Source organism: Salmo trutta, chromosome 19 (genome assembly GCF_901001165.1).
Source record: "Salmo trutta chromosome 19, fSalTru1.1, whole genome shotgun sequence".
Classification (NCBI taxonomy): Eukaryota; Metazoa; Chordata; class Actinopteri; order Salmoniformes; family Salmonidae; genus Salmo; species Salmo trutta.
In genome coordinates this window covers 22,043,781-22,061,220 of record NC_042975.1, presented here as the reverse complement: position 1 = coordinate 22,061,220, position 17,440 = coordinate 22,043,781, and the positions used below count along the sequence as shown (strand labels likewise).

General features: G+C 41.1%; 1 protein-coding gene across 1 annotated transcript in view; it reads left to right on the top strand.

Annotated features, from left to right (window-relative positions):
* The window catches only part of pknox2 (pbx/knotted 1 homeobox 2), a 114,254-nt gene extending 97,911 nt beyond the window's left edge, over nt 1–16,343 (top strand). The window contains exons 6-12 of the mRNA XM_029700132.1: nt 1,532–1,717; nt 5,867–6,002; nt 7,084–7,181; nt 11,507–11,626; nt 12,270–12,346; nt 12,696–12,871; nt 13,254–16,343. Coding sequence (XP_029555992.1) covers nt 1,532–1,717; nt 5,867–6,002; nt 7,084–7,181; nt 11,507–11,626; nt 12,270–12,346; nt 12,696–12,871; nt 13,254–13,486 — 1,026 coding nt within the window. The 3' untranslated portion in view covers nt 13,487–16,343. The remainder of the gene's footprint in view (nt 1–1,531; nt 1,718–5,866; nt 6,003–7,083; nt 7,182–11,506; nt 11,627–12,269; nt 12,347–12,695; nt 12,872–13,253) is intronic.
* Nucleotides 16,344–17,440: the final 1,097 nt, after the last annotated feature.

Here is a 17,440-nt window from a genome sequence, read left to right as displayed (position 1 = left end):
GCATCTATAAGTCTTTGCTCGGTAAAGCCCCGCCTTATCTCAGCTCACTGGTCACCATAGCAACACCCACTCGTAGCATGCGCTCCAGCAGGTATATTTCACTGGTCATCACCAAAGCCAACACTTACTTTGTCCGCCTTTCCTTCCAGTTCTCTGCTGCCAATGACTGGAACGAATTGCAAAAATCACTGAAGCTAGAGTCTTATATGTCCCTCTTTAACTTTAAGCATCAGCTGTCAGAGCAGCTTACCGATCACTACCTGTACACAGCCAATCTGTAAATAGCACACCCGACTACCTCATCCCCATATTGTTCTTTATCATCTTGCTCTTTTGCACCCCAGTACCTCTACTTGCACATCATCATCTGCACATCAATCACTTCAGTGTTAATGCTAAATTGTCATTATTTTGCCTCTATGGCCTATTTATCGCCTTACCTCCCTACTCTTCTACATTTGCACACACTGTACATAGCTGTTTCTAGTGTGTAATTGGCTATGCGTTTGTTTATGTGTAACTCTGTGTTGTTGTTTTTGTCGCACTGCTTTCCTTTATCTTGGCCAGGTAGCAGTTGTAAATGAGAACTTGTTCTCAAATGGCCTACCGGGGTAAATAAAGGTGAAATAATATATATTTTTTTAAATGTCTCTTCCTCTTTCTTCAACGTCTCTTTCCCAGTCCTCCTGTTAACCAGGTCAACTCTCCCATTGACCACAGCTTAACAAGCTACCTAATTGGTCAAATCCTAAACTTAAAAGTAAACCAACCTATTCAATTGTACATTAAATAAATATTTCTTCAAAAGAAATGCATTAACGACATTACAATACAGAAGCAATTTGATCATCTTTTAAATCTAACACCAATGAATTATAACAAATAAACTCAAAACTTGGTTTTAACAAGGGTATTACAGTCAGATTTATCTCCTCCTTGGCCAAGCACTTTTCCACCCCAGTCTGGTACCCTTGAGCGGTGACTTTGAGAGCATGAGCACAGGAATGGGAAGCCTGGTTGGGAAAAGGATTGGATCATGGTGAAGAATTTTGAGAGGGTCATGGATTAGCAAGTGTTATGTCAAGGGCTATATGAGAATGTTCAGGGCCTGACAGACTAGGGCCAGCACATCATCTATAAGGCACACAAGGGGTCTGTCCAGAAATAACCCCTAGCCCCTGGGGATTTCTTGTGGCGTCCATTGTCAATTATCGATCCTGCTGGGTTATATACCTTTGATTCAAACTGGAGAAGGCAACCATGGAGCTAGTCAATGTTGAGCCAGCCTAGCATTCAGGCTAGCATGTAGCAGGTAGCCTACTCCTCCTGTCATTGAGCCTGCTGGCTTTGTCTCTCTCTCCTGAGATGGTGAAGGCCATCCAGGTACTAATGTTACACTTTTTTAAAGCTGGGGAAAGCAACAATGGAGCTAGCTAAAGTTGAGCTAGCTCAGACTAACATGAAGGCTAGCATATAGCCTCCTTCTTTTCCCAGTCATTGAGCCTGCTTATTTTCCTCTCTCTCTCCTCAGATGGTGAAGGCCATCCAGGTGCTGAGGATCCACCTGCTGGAACTGGAGAAGGTTAATGAGCTCTGCAAGGACTTTTGCAACCGCTACATCACCTGCCTCAAGACCAAGATGCACAGCGACAACCTGCTTCGCAATGACCTGGGCGGGCCCTACTCGCCCTCGCACACCTCACTTAGCCTGCAGCAGGTAAGAAACAGACACACAAAAACTCATTGAATCAACATTGTTTCCATGTCATTTCAACTGCAGAAAATCTATGTGATGACATTGAATTAACAGAATGGATTTGCAACAAGTCATCATATTTTTATTTAATATTTTTTACCTAAATCCAATGACATGGTGAATTTTTGTTGCTCATTTCACGTTTAACGTTAGTTGACAAGTCAACCAAAATTAAATCAAAACTGGACTTTGAAATGACATGGGATATGCACGCTGGTACACGCATACACATATGCACTCTAAACAGAATGTCTCTGGTATGCACTTAGAAAGAGCCAACTGTTTCATCTGTTTCGTCTTTTAATTTTTTATGTTAATATAAATTACATACATTTCCCCCTGTTTTCGTTCACTCTAAGGAAGTAACTTCAAGCATGACCCATAACTTTTTCTTTTGAATCTCCATTTATATTTGCAATAGTTATCTCAAATTTGACAGAGATAGTTGGAGCCATTCTGCAAACGAGGGCGGCTGCTCCTCTTTCCAATCCCTTTTAGCAATGAGAGTTAGTGTCCTGTGCATGGAAGCATTTGGTGTATTCTCCGGGAGGTTAATTCCCAGCAAGATAAAGGCTGCATTTGTGTGTATTACATTTTTATTGCTCCTTGAAATTGAGAGAATATTATTTTCCAATAGGGTTTGATTTGATTTATTAGGAGCCCAATTAGCCAATGCCAATGGTGACAGGTAGTCTTACTGCGTTCCGACACATAACAAAAAAGATATTACAGACAAAATGCTTTACAATTTATACTGAACAAAAATATAAAACAGATGCCTCACAAGTCGTCAACTGGCAGCTTCATTAAATAGTATCCGCAAAACACCAGTCTCAACGTCAACAGTGAAGAGGCGACTCCGGGATGCTGGCCTTCTAGGCAGAGTTCCTCTGTCCATTGTCTGTGTTCTTTTGCCCATCTTAATCTTTTCTTTTTATTTGCCAGTCTGAGATATGTTTTTTTCTTTGCAACTCTGCCTAGAAGGCCAATATCCCGGAGTCGCCTCTTCACTGTTGATGTTGAGACTGGTGTTATGCAGGTACTATTTAATGAAGCTGCCAGTTGAGGACTTGTTTCTCAAACTAGACACTCTAATGTACTTGTCCTCTTGCTCAGATATGCACCGGGGCCTCCCACTCCTCTTTCTATTCTGGTTAGAGCCAGTTTGCGCTGTTCTGTGAAGGGAGTAGTACACAGCGTTGTACGAGATCTTCAGTTTCTTGGCAATTTCTTGCAAGGAATAGCCTTCATTTCTCAGAACAAGAATAGACTGACGAGTTTCAGAAGAAAGTTCTTTGTTTCTGGCCATTTTGAGCCTGTAATCGAACCCACAAATGTTGATGCTCCAGATACTCAACTAGTTTAAAAAGGCCAGTTTCATTGCTTCTTTAATCAGAACTACAGTTTTCAGCGGTGCTAACTTAATTGCAAAATAGTTTTCTAATGATCAAATAGCCTCTTAAAATTATACACTTGGACTAGCTAACACAATGTGCCATAGGAACACAGGAGTGATGGTTGCTGATAATGGGCCTCTGTACGCCTATGTAGATATTCCATAAAAAATCAGCCGTTTCCAGCTACAATAGTCATTTACAACATTAACAATGTCTACACTGTATTTCTGATCAATTTGATGTTATTTTAATGGACAAAAAATGTAGCTTTTCTTTCAAAAAAAAGGACATTTCTAAGTGACCCCAAACTTTTGAACGATAGTGTACATTTAAAAACATGAACATGTACTGTGCGTGTGTGTGCATCTATCAGTTAAATATCGGTACATACAAACAACAAGTAGGTCAGATGGGGGAGAGGCGTTGTGCAGTGAGGTGTTGCTTTATTTGTTTTTTGAAACCAGGTTTGCTGTTCACTTGCACTATATGAGTGCGAGTTGTTCTCAACTTGCCTACCTGGTTAAATAAAGGTGAAATAAATAAATACAATAAAATAAATATGAGATCGAAGGGCATGTATAATACTGTACGTTTCCTTGAATTTGTTTTGGACCTGGGGACTGTGAAAAGACCCCTGGTGGCATGTTTGGTGGGGTAAGTGTGTCAGTGCTGTGTGTAAGCTGACTATGCAAAAAAAATTGAATTTCCAGCACAATGTTTCTTATAAAACAAGAAGTGATGCAGTCAGTCTTACCTCAACTCTTAGCCTAGAGAGACTGACATGCATACTATTGATATTAGCCTTCTGATTTCAATGAAAGGCAAGACGTTCTGCTCTGTTCTGGGCCAGCTGCAGCTTCACTAGTTCTTTCTTTACATCCCTATGAGTAGACAATATCAAGATAAGACAAAACAGGACAGGATTTGCTTTGTTGAGTGTGGTTTCAAAAAAGCAGAGCATCTCTTTATTATGTACAGACCTTTCCCCATCTTACAACCATTGAATATATATGTTTTGTCCATAACAGTTTACAATCTAAGGTAAAATCCAAGCAATTTAGTCTCCTCAACTTGTTCAACAGCCACACAATTCATTACCAGATTCAGCTGAGGTCTAAAACGTGTGTGTTCAGAAGCAGTTTATTACTGGCCACCCATTCCAAAACTGACTGCAACTCTTTGTTAAGGGTTTCAATGACTTCATTAGCTGTGGTTGCTGATGCGTATATGGTTGAATCATCAGCATACATGGACACAGGCTTTGTTTAATGCCAGTGGCAGGTCATTGGTAAAAATAGAAAAGTGTAGAGGGCTTTAAGAGCTTCCCTGTGGTACACTACACTTTACAAGTTTGACATTAGAGACGATTCCATTACATAGATAGCTTTGAATCCACGATATGGCAGCGATTGAAAAGCCATAACACATACGTTTTCAACAACAGGTTATAGTCAATAATATCAAAGGCTGCACTGAAATCTAACCGTACAGCTCCCACAATCTTCTTATCATGTTGAGTGCTCACTAGGATATCTGGGGTGGCAGGTAGTGGTTAGAGCATTGGGCCAGTAACCGAAAGGTTTCTAGATCAAATCCCTGAGCTGACAAGGTACAAATCTGTCGTTCTGTCCCTGAACAAGGCAGTTAACCACTGTTCCTAGGCCATCATTGTAAATAAGAATATGTTCTTAACTGACTTGCCTAGTTAAATAAAAAAAATGTAAAGGTCTGTTGTTAATTTGTTTACAGAGAAATAGCATTGTATTTGGTCAAACCACATTTTTCCCAACAGTTTGCTAAGAGCTGGCAGCAAGCTGATAGGTCTGCTTTACCACTTTTGAGTAGCGGAATTACTTTGGCTTCCCTCCAGATCTGAGGACAAACACTTTCCTCTACAATCAGATTAAACGTATGACAGATACGAGTGGATATAGAGTCAGCTACCATTCTCAGTAGCTTTCCATCTAAGTTGCCAATGCCAGGAGGTTTGTCATTATTGATCGACAACAATAGTTTTTCCACTTCTCCCACACTAACTTTACAAAATTCTAACTTGCAATGCTTTTATTTATTATTAGGACACTTGACCAACATACTGTATGTACAAGCACATGATCATCTGATTTAAATCTCCAATATTTGCTGTCGATTGTCATTTTTGCCTTGTACATTTTAGAGGGAGTCCAATAAGTTCTATTCATTATATTATACTGAACCATTTGTGTTTAAGACTGTACATTTAAAAAACTATCTGCACCTTGTTCCATTACATTTCTTGTATAATCATCTTCAAATCTTTTTCCTTAACGGAAGGTGTAGTCCCCTTGTATTTTCATTTAAGGATTTATACACCCTGGATGCCAGGTGGTTTTTGGAATGGACATCCTTTATAAAACTTTGCAATTAGTTAGAACAATTACATTCAAACATGATTTTATCTGCTGACTTTACTGCCAAGTTTGTTTTGTTTTTCTGAAAGGCCATTATACTTGTGTCCAAACGTCTGAGTCATATTCAGTTGTGTACAACATTGTGGAATGTTTTGATGCAAATACATTTTGAAGAACAGACATTTCTCTCCTACATGTTGCAATAATGAGTCATGTCAGCTCTATTCATGGCATTTCTATCTGCAACATTCAGTAAGTCCTCAACTGCCCTTCTCAGACCCCTCACTGGTTCCCTCTCTTCTTATGACCTCTGACCTCACCAGGACCTCCTCCAGACGTCCTCTCCGTCCATGACATCAGTCTCCAGCTCCGTCAACTCCTCGGGAATCATGGTGCCCACCGGGACCCTGCAACAGGGCAACATTGCCATGACTACCATCAACTCCCAGGTGGTGTCAGGTGAGAAGCCTTTCCACCTTCCACAAGCCAGTTGTATGGGTACCTCACCTTCCCTAATATTATGCTTGTTATCATTTATTGGGATGAGTCTTGTCCTGGAAGCAGAACTGAGAGATTTCAGCTAGACGGGAAAGTCAAAATTGTCTATTTTGTAAAATGTATTGAAAACAAAAATGAGCTTTTTGGTCATAATTTAATGTTAGCGTTAGGCATTAGGGTTAACAGTATGGTTAAGGTTAGAGTTAAGGCTAATGTTAGGTTTAAAGTCAGATTTTATGACTTTGTGGCTGTGCCAGCTAGTGACCACTCTGCAGAGCTGCCTCAATAACAAGATTCATGACGAAAAACACTAACCTGCTAATATTACATCTTTACATTGTACTTTATAACAACTGTCCCTTTTGCCTATACATTTTAGATACATAGGCAGGAACAGTTGCAGTTTATGTACAAATTGTACAGAGTGTTCTACCTTGCATGCACAAAATGGACTTACAACAGAATTATCTAAAACAACAACAGGGTGAGAGAAGGTTTAGCCACAATACATGTTATGCACTAAGTATTTATCAATGCTTCTTTCAGCAACAGCGTGCTGGTAGGTTAGAGCATATCCTATGTAAAACAGAGGCTGTTGACATATAATTAAGAATAAACATTTTGTGTTAATGAAGGTGTTCTATATTACTCAAGAGTGTGACAATGGGTTTCTTGTTATTATGTACGGCGGAATGTTACCCCTACCCTCCAGAAATCCCTTCCAACCTAGAATAATCAATCTCATTCCAGCTTTCTCTTTGATCACAACACTCAAATTAACTCAAATTTAACACCCATAATCAGAGAATCTAAATTAGTGGTAATTAGTAGCAAAACAACAACTCCTTCCTCAAGGACCCCGAGGTGAAAGAATACACCTTTTGTTTCGTGCTTTATTCGCGGCGTCCGTGTTTACGTGTTGTTGTTATTGTTGTTTTAGGGTGAGATAATATATCTCTCGAGTTGAAACTGCGCAAGGCCGACTGCTTTTTCACAGAAGAAGAAGCCACTTGACTTTCATAACCGCAAATTATCCCCTCAGGTGGAACCTTGTATCAGCCGGTTGCCATGGTGACATCGCAAGGGCAGGTGTTAACCCAGGGACTCTCCCAGGGGACCATCCAGATCCAGAATTCACAGGTGAGTTCACCAGCTGCTCTCCTAGCATATCCCTCTCTGCTGTCCCCGCAATCCAGTCGCCCCACAATCCCTGCTGTCCCCACTATCCTTGCTGTCCCCACAATCCAGTCGCCCCACAATCCCTGCTGTCCCCACTATCCTTGCTGTCCCCACAATCCATCTTGTCCCCACAATCCCTGCTGTCCCCACAATCCCTGCTGTACCCACAATCCATCTTGTCCCCACAATCCCTGCTGTCCCCACAATCCCTGCTGTACCCACAATCGATCTTGTCCCCACAATCCCTGCTGTCCCCACAATCCATCTTGTCCCTGGAATCCCTGCTGTTCCCTTTATTCAAGATTCAAAACCATTCTTCTCACCAAAACGTATTGTTGTTATAGGTACACTTATTTCAATGCTTGTGAGAAACCAATTAAAATCATGTCAAATCAACTTTTTTGCAGAGAGACATTTTTTTTAATAATAGAAAGATAGTAACACGAGGAATAAATACACAATGAGTAATGATAACTTGGCTATATACATAGAGTACCAGTGCCGAGTCGATGTACAGGGTTACGAGGTAATTGAGGTAGATATGTACATACAGTGCATTCGGAAGGTATTCAGACCCTTTTACTTTTTCCACATTTTGTTACATTACATCCTTAATATTACATGGATTAAATAGGTTTTTCCCCTCATCAATCTATACACAATACCCCATAATGACAAAGGTTTTTAGAAATGTTTGCACATTTATTACAAATAAAAACGGAAATATCACATTTACATAAGTATACATATCACATGTACATAAGTTGCTGCATAGCTATTTTCAGTTCTCTCCAGAGATGTTTGATCGGGTTCAAGTCCAGGCTCTGGCTGGGCCACTCAAGGACATTCAGAGACATTTCCCGAAGGCACTCCTGTGTTGTCTTGGCTGTGCTTAGGGTCATTGTCCTGTTGGAAGGTGAACCATTTGTTGGTACCTTCCAACAAGACATCAACCCTAAGTACACAGCCAAGACAACAGAGGAGTGACCCAGCCAGAGCCCAGACTTGAACCCGATCAAATATCTCTGGAGAGACCTGAAAATAGCTGTGCAGCAAGACCCCCCATCCAACCTGACAGAGCTTGAGAGGATCAGCAGAGAAGAATGGGAGAAACTCCCCAAATACAAGCCTGCTAAGCTTGTAGCGTCATACCCATGAAGACTTGAGTCTGTAATTGCTGCCAAAGGTGCTTCAACAAAGTACTGAGTAAAGGGTCTGAATACTTATGAAAATGTGATATTTAAGTTTTGTATTTTTAATACATTTGTGAAGAAAAATACATCTGTTTTTCCTTTGTCATTATGGGGTATTGTGTGTAGTTTGATGAGGGGGAACAAAACAATTTAATCCATTTTAAAATAAGGCTGAAGCGTAACAAAATGTGGAAAAAGTCAAGGGGTTTGAATACTTTCCGAATGCACTGTATTTAGCAGGGTTATGGGTTCGGAGGTAGAAGCTGTTCAGGGTCCTGTTGGTTCCAGACTTGGTGCATCGATACCACTTGCCATGTGGTAGTAGAGACAACAGTCTATGACTTGCGTGGATGGAGTCTTTAACAATTTGTAGGGCCTTCCTCTGACACTGCCTGGTATAGAAGTCCTGGATGGCAGGGAGCTCTGTCCCAGTGATGTACTGAGCCATACATACTACCCACTGCAGCGCCTTGCAGTCGGATGCCAAGCAATTGCCATACCAAGCGGTGATGCAGCCTGTCAAGATGCTCTCAATGGTGCAGCTGTAGATCTTTTTGAGGATCTGTGGGCCCATGTCAAATCTTTTCAGCCTCCTGAGGGGGAAGAGGCGTTGTCGTGCCTTCTTCACCACTGTGTTGGTGTGTGCTTGGACCATGTTAATTCCTTAGTAATGTGGACACCGAGGAACTTGAAGCTCTTGACCCAGTTAGAGGAACAGTAGTAAAATATATTTAGTTAATTGATAACACTTTATTTGAGATAGTCTTTATCATATCGTATCACTGTCATAAGAATCAAATATATCCTGTTTAAGATAATGACTGACAAACTCCAAATACCGTAATTTCCGGACTATTGAGCGCACCTGAATATAAGCCGCACCCACTGAATTAAAAAAATATATTATTTTGAACATAAATAAGCCGCACATGTCTATAAGCCGCAGGTGCCTACCAGTACATTGAAACAAATTAACTTTACACAGGCTTTAACGAAACACGGCTTGTATCAAAAATAAATAGGCTTTAACGAAACACGGCTTGTAACAAAAATAAATAGGCTTTAACGAAACACGGCTTGTAACAAAAATAAATAGGCTTTAACGAAACACGGCTTGTAACAAAAAAGAAAACATTTGCAGTAAACAGTAGCCGACCAAGAAAGTCATTGGTCACTATCCTCCTGTGCACTGAAACCACTGAAGTCATTGCCTTTCAAAAAAATGAAAGCGGGAAATATCCATATATTAGCCGCGTCATTGTTTAAGCCGCGAGGTTCAAAACGTGGGAAAAAAGTTGCGGCTTATAGTCCAGAAATTACGGTACTCTCAATGTCATGCAGTATATTCATTTTTTCTTGCCATTAGCTGTCACCAGAGGGCAGGCCTATCTGTTATGAACATGTGACGACAGTACTAGCATGAAATATGAATATTAGAGTAATAGCATAATAGCTAACGTGTCATTGGTAAACCTAAGAAATTCGGCACACTGTGTTTGCGAAGTATCACTTGTTTTTTATGGTAACGTTTCATCCTTTAGCCTATGTGCTAAAATGTTCTCCTTGATGAAATGTGCACTTGTGCACTTGTTTATTTTTATTTGAAGTCTAACACACCTGCAAAGAAAGCTCTAGATGTCCGAGTGGGCGAGCGCATGTCCCTTTAAACCCATGCATTCCCCATGTTCTGAAGAACCTCACACAGGAGGTCCATATCTGAGTCAGACTGTCAGACGACCCGTATGCTCGGCTATGGAGTAGACTGTTTAGTGTGGTACTCTGCGGCTGTATCAGCCAGGCAGGAAATTCTGTGTTTGACAGACAGCGGCGGCCTCTGTGAATACCCAAGACCCAGACGAGGCAGCGCTCTACACGTGGGCTGGGAATAAAGTGCATCCCTGTAGCTACACCACCGGCAAACTCCCGGTTATGATACCCCGGCTTGGTGCCGCCAATTAATTCAACCCCGCTTTCCCGGAACACGCATTCCCTGGGCCGAGGGGGATGGGGGAGGGATTTCCATACCCCAGCTGCAACTGTAATGAGGCTTGTTTTGTGTGTTTTATATATTTATATCAGAATCAGTCGGGAGCCGTTTCTTTTTAATGACTTTACAATGCCAGTGTCTGCATGAAATTAATCACATGCATTTTTAGCTGAGAACATTTATGTATTTGTTTATTTATTTTTGCATTTTGTCCTGCCAATGTTTTCATGGTCCAGATAAAATGTTCATATTTTTTGTATGTTTAGTCATTTCAAATGGGTTGTTAAATATGAATGAAGGATCTCCACTTTGATACTGTTTGCGCCAATGACACAGAAACTATTTGTTTTGTGTGTGGACCAGAGATGGACATTTTGAGATTTCATGCATAGTGATCTCATGCCACTGTAGATGCCTTGGTGTGTGTGCGTGTGCGTGCATAGATGTGTTTTCTTACACACACACACACACACACACACACACACACACACACACACACACACACACACACACACACACACACACACACACACACACACACACACACACACACACACACACACACACACACACACACACACAATGCTTCTATATCAGTGGGGACATGCAAACGAAAGCCTCTAACACATTGCTGTTTAAACTAGGACACTGGAACAGGTAATTACCATTGAGTTCTCCCCACCCATCTATACTGTAAAACAGAAATCAGCGATTTATTGAAGAAATGCTTTTTCATGATTTTCTCAACCACCCACTGAGTTGGCACAAAACTCTTATCAAAGCCAAAGTTTTAATTACAAGCGTTCTACTTGTACTCTCTTGTTTTCCCACCACACGTTGCCAGGTTTTTGAGGCAGATTTCTCATCTGAGCTCTCTTTTTTAGATCAGACCGGCCTCGCAGATTTCTCTGAGTCAAGGGTGTTGCGAATCGACATTCCTTCCTCGCCTTTTATTTTAAGTATCATTACTCAAATTGGGTTGCTATGGCAATGGTGAAGAGGGCGGTTCTGCATTTGCCAAAGAGACGAGTAATTGGCACTCTCCCTTTGTTACCATGGCAACAATAACACCCCATCCCTCTCTCCATCCCTCCCTTCCATCCAAGGTAAACCTGGACTTGGCTTCACTCTTGGACAGTGATGACAAGAAGCACAAAAACAAGAGAGGGGTCCTGCCCAAGCACGCCACCAACATCATGCGTTCCTGGCTCTTCCAGCACCTCATGGTGAGCTAGCAACATTTCAGTGTTCATATCAATGTTAATGTGTTGGAGTTAATCAAAAGAAGGCCATCACACTCTCAAAAAGTTTGTTTTTGGCGCGTAAAACTGTTGTATCCAGATAGGCATAACATTTGATGGAAAAGTAAATTAATTTTTTGCAACATATTTTTGAGTGCAGAACCATCACATTTTTTTCTGATGTGCTGAAGCTGGTAACAGAGCCAATATTCATCTGTAGTCCATGGGTTAAGCTATGGAGGAAGATATTGAGAAGAGTCGAGCTATGGAGGAAAAGCGGGGTGAAGGATTTAGAGCTGAAAATGTTAGGATTATAGCTGTGTATGACTGAGGGCCCTTCTAGAAACAGCCCCTATAGCTTCTACACCAATAGGCACTAGGGATCTGAATGAATTGAGTAGGTATAAGCAAGATGGTAGTTCCACCCAGTCTGATAGGCTATGAGGATTTTTGAAGGTGTGAAAATAGGTAAACAGGTTAGACTGAGAAGTCAGCGTGAAGATGGTAAGGGTTAGGGATGAGAGGTGTGAGTGGAGGGTTTGAACTATTCATTCACAACAATTCTAATTGAAGTTGATTCAACTTTACTGATGGCACTCTAAATATCTTATATATTTCCCTTTTGTAGCATCCCTACCCAACAGAGGACGAGAAAAGACAGATTGCAGGACAAACCAATCTCACCTTATTACAGGTCAACAACTGGTAAGATTGTAATACTACTACTGCCAATGCAATATGACATGAAAATCAACTGGCTAAAAGTATGGATGAAATTAATAGTGAATGATGATGAGTTCAAACTTCAGTCCTTTGCTCTACCACCTAATGGTGATTCACAACATATTGGCGCCATCTACTGGTGTAAAAATGCTCTCAGTATCATAGAGTACAAAACGCTTACAGAGAAAAAATGTCTGTCTCTGTTTCTCTTACACTTGTCTCTTTGTCTTTTCATTTGTCTATTTTCCTTCCCTCTCCCTCCCCTCTCCATCTCCCTCTCTGTCCCTCTCTCTTTTTCTCTCTCTCTCTCTCTCTCACACACAATCTCTAGGTTTATCAACGCTCGCAGGCGCATCCTCCAGCCCATGCTGGATGCCAGTAACCCAGACCCAGCTCCCAAGGCTAAGAAGATGAAGTCCCAACACCGTCCAACCCAGCGCTTCTGGCCGGACTCCATTGTGGCTGGAGTCTTGCAGACACATGGACCTCACTCTAATAACGCTGACAGTACGTCACTAAACCATTCAAACGTTCTGTCCATGTCTGTTTGTCTGTTTCAACACTCTAGACAAAGATTGGTTGAGTCAACAGGGTTCTCTTGTAATTTCAACATAGTTTCCTCGTTATTTCAACCTACTTTATCAAGGGAATCATTTTGCATCAATGGGCATAGTTAGTGTGCACATACACACTCAATAGCAATGGATCAGCGAAATACAGTGAATATTGGCATGGGCTATATAGATTCCACCACATTAGACCAGTCCATTATTTTTAAACCCATGAGGGGGATTACATGACCTCATCACTTAGATGAGAAGGGTAGAGAATCGAAGGCAGTTATTGTGTGTTAACCCTGCGTTGCCTGCTTCTCCTCCTTCTCATACAGATCCCCTAGGCTTTGACAGCCTCCAGCCCCTGTCCTCTGTCTCAGCCACACTGTCCATGCAGCAAGCCATGCTCGGGGGAACCGATGACTCCATGGATGGCACAGAGGAAGAGGAAGAGGAGGAAGAAGAGGAAGGGATGGAAGAGGAGGAGGAAGAGGAGGATGAGGAGGAGGAAGAGAGCGAGGGAGGAAGGAGAGATCTGGGCATGGAGCATAGAGAGGGACTCGAGTAATGAGAGATGTTAGAGGACTACGTGACCTTTTGACCTTTTGACACCTGGGTTGTGTTCATTAGTCACCAAATGGAAGAACATTTTGACAGATTTCTCCAATAAGAAACAGTCATTTTCAATTTCTGTTGCCCTAATGCACACAACCCAGCCCATACACAAAATAAAATGCTGGGTTGTTTGGATGACCCGACCTCTGGGTTGCAGGCATTGGGTCACATAGTTTGGTTGTTTTCTTTGAAAAGAACAAGATTGGGTTGTTGATGCTGGGTTATTAAGATATGACCCAGCGGGTCAGATCAGAAGACTGGAGGCGTAGCTTTCATATAGTTATTTTCGGGCACCCATGAGAGTAAATGTCATTCTGGTTCATCTGTTCTGTTATCACATGTTAAGGTTGAACACGGACAGTTTTGTAGCTTTAATGAGGCTTGCAAAAGTGCATGAGTTCCTTAAGAGCTTATGCAAATTCCAATGGTAAGATAGTTACCAGTTTGTTACAATATGTAAATAACATTTTAGAATATGTAATTTGCAAAAATAGTCAATAGACATGTGCAATGTACAAACATAACATGATGAACAGGTAATAAAGTTACTCTCATAGGTGGCCAAAAATAACTATCTGAAAGCCACGCCCCTAATAAGCCCCACCTCCAGAAAAAAGACTCAGCTACTGGGTTAACCCAGCATGAAAGTGAATAAAAACCAAATTTATGGTAAAATTAACCCATGTTAGGGTAATCCCAACAACCAAACATGTTTGGTTATTCACGCAACCCAACTGGCTGGGTCAAAATAAATATGTTAAATATTTACCCAGTGCTGGGTTACCAAATAACCCAAATTGGGTTGTTTTTAACCCAGCATTATTTAGAGTGTACTCTCCCGTTACAACCCACACCTCCATTCAAACTCACCCCTTGACCAGCCCCTAGATTCAGGCCATAGACACACCTCGAATGGGCCTTTTGTTTTTTCTACTATGGATGTCTGTCTAGAAACTACAGATCCGTCCCATCAGAACTCTTAAGACTGAAGAGCCTATATGAGGCTGAAGGTGTCCTAAAATGGACACTATACTATGTGGACTAGTGGGTCACCCCAATCCTCTTATGTTTTATTACAGACAAAATTGATGACAATGACAATGAAGAAAACTATGAGTTGCTGTATGTGAGTTGATTGTGAGCTGTACTGTAGGTCTATACCTGGCCATCACGTTGGGTTCCATGCTTTGGTATCATCCATGCCTTAGTCCGTTTAAATGACTCTTTGGTTCTCAGGTTGACTCCATTGACTCCATAAGCATGATGTTGTCATACTGTTTTCCACACAAGTTTTCATGACATTGATGATGAGCGATTATTTGCTGCAACAAAATTGATGTTTTCAGGTATGATAAAAAAAGGCTGAGGCTGCGGATCCGTAGGTAACCGCCCCCGCCCCGCCCTGCCCCGCCCTGCCCCGCCCCGCTGGATCCCCAGGAAAGATCTGTATCATGTTCTGTGCATGTTTTTCTTGATCTCTAATTTACGCACACATTTTTGTGGTCATCCTCCCTTGATGAGTCAGTCGTGAATGATAATTGTTCAAATTTTACCGGTGAAACGTCCATGCAGCATCTGCATGCCAGTCATTTGATCTCAATCAGTTTCATGGGAATATGCATTTAGATCTTCTTAGTTATGTACAGTGTTGTTTCGAATTATGTACAGTGAGTGAATTTTAGAACAGATGGAGTTAAAACTGTAGCATATCTGTGTTTTGTTTCAAATAAAGCACATATTTTGCCTAGAGGCGCACGCTGTTCATTAGAGAAAAATGCAACCATTCTGTTATATACAATACTATCATTATGTGATCTTGCGGACATTGATTCAGCTTTGATTTAACTTTATTAAACGAGCACCGTTCGCCAGAGTAGCCTGTTCTCTAGAAGCAAAGCAGACTGCAGAGATTGTGCGTAAATAGAGAAGTTGTGGGACCTTAAACCCCCAGGAAGAAAAAATCCAGTAAAAGTCGGATCCGCAGCCACTCTGTAAAAAAAAAAACATTGAATTATTTGCCTCCATGAGCAAAAACGTTTTCAGTAACCTGACAGCACAAAGTATGTATATTCGATTTTTGACATTTGTGTTATGTTGTTGAAGGCTTGCATATTTATTATGTTCTTTCTTAGAGCTCTCAGAAGGCGGTTCATGCGGAACCTTCTTTGTAGAAGGCAAAAAGTTACTTTTGTGACGTTCTGGAGGTCTTGCAATTGCGTGAATCTGAGTTATCGAAGTTACTGATGGCCAGTCAAGCTGACAAAATCTCTAGACTGTAAAAAATTTCACATTGAGAATTCACATGACAAACAAAACACTGCCCTGGTAACAGTGTCTCAATGAGTTAAAGAAAAACACACCAACATGGAGAGAGGTGATGTCCTCAATTCATATTAACTGACAACCTTTGCAAGAAAAATGCAATTTGAAGCGGAAGCCTGGAGATTTAAAGAGAATAGTTAAGTTCCAGCTATATCTTTTACGTGAAGGATTTGAAGAAACTGTGAAAACGAATTTCAGCTCTCTTTTTGTGCTAAATGAAATCCACAAAATGGAGTCACCCATTTCTGATGTGATGTCTTGAAAAGAAAAACCTGTTCTTGAATTTTCCTTGGTCTTTGTGAAGTATGTTCTTCATTATTCATTTTCTTGATTGCTTATTTTTTTAAATGGTTCTTCCAGCGCAAGTGACAATAGGGAAACATTTTTTTTCGTTTGTACACATTAATGTCATAATCTATTCTGTTTCAATAGACCATTTTTAATAATTAAAGATATAAAGCTACTCGTTTGAGTATCCTTTTGAGGCAGAAAAATGTGTACAGTTCCATTTGTGTGCATATGACATTGATCGCACATCTTGAGCATACAGTGTACATATTAGGACAGGCTTAGTCTCAGCCTATTATAGAAACTGTATGAATGTGACACAGTGAATGTGTGAAGTTTTGTGTCATTATACATCACGACAGCATCTTGACAGTGTAATAGCCCCAGCCCTCCTCCCTGTCTCCAGATTAGGAAATACCATCCAAATAGCTGTGAATGATGATGTGATATTTCAGTACCCTTAGCTGTTGTGGTGGTTGTTCTATGTACATCACTCAGAGGAAGCACACTGTGAACGCACTAACGATAACCCCACATGAATGTGGGCCTGTTGCTCATTGTTAAGTCTTGCTCTATTGCTCCTGTCAGAAAAGTTCACCCCAGCCACACTACCTGTTGCAGGCTGACAGTAACCCAACGCTGAGCCTCTGCTTTGCAAACAAGAAAGACCACAAGAGTTCAACTTCCAAGTATTAGAGAATAATCACAGTTCTCCATGTTTTTAACTGAATCCTCCCGTAAACGAACTACCCAAATTACAGATGACTCTCAGACCAAACGGCCTCAATGTAGAGAAACCTCCTACATTTTCTTTGTCTTATATCTCAATCACCGGTTGTTAATCAAGCCTATGATTTGGCCTTGCTGGAGTACCACACAGATGTCTTCCCAGCTTTTCATTTGTGTGATCCATATAAATACAGATTATCACTTCACATTTGCTGAATATGATACATCTAAGATCTTCTGTAGATCGCCATTATACATTGATTTCAGACATTCTGCAGTTTATCACTGGTATGGACACACACACATGCACACACACACAAACTTGGACGCACGTACAGTACCAGTCAAAAGTTTGGACACAGCATTATTCTACAATGTAGAAAATAGTAAAAATAAAGAAAAACCCTTGAATGAGTAGGTGTGTGCAATTTTTGGACTGGTACTGCATCCATATCCATACACACGCACACGCACACACACACACACACACACACACACACACACACACACACACACACACATACACACACACACACACACACACACACACACTTTTACCCCAGTGTCT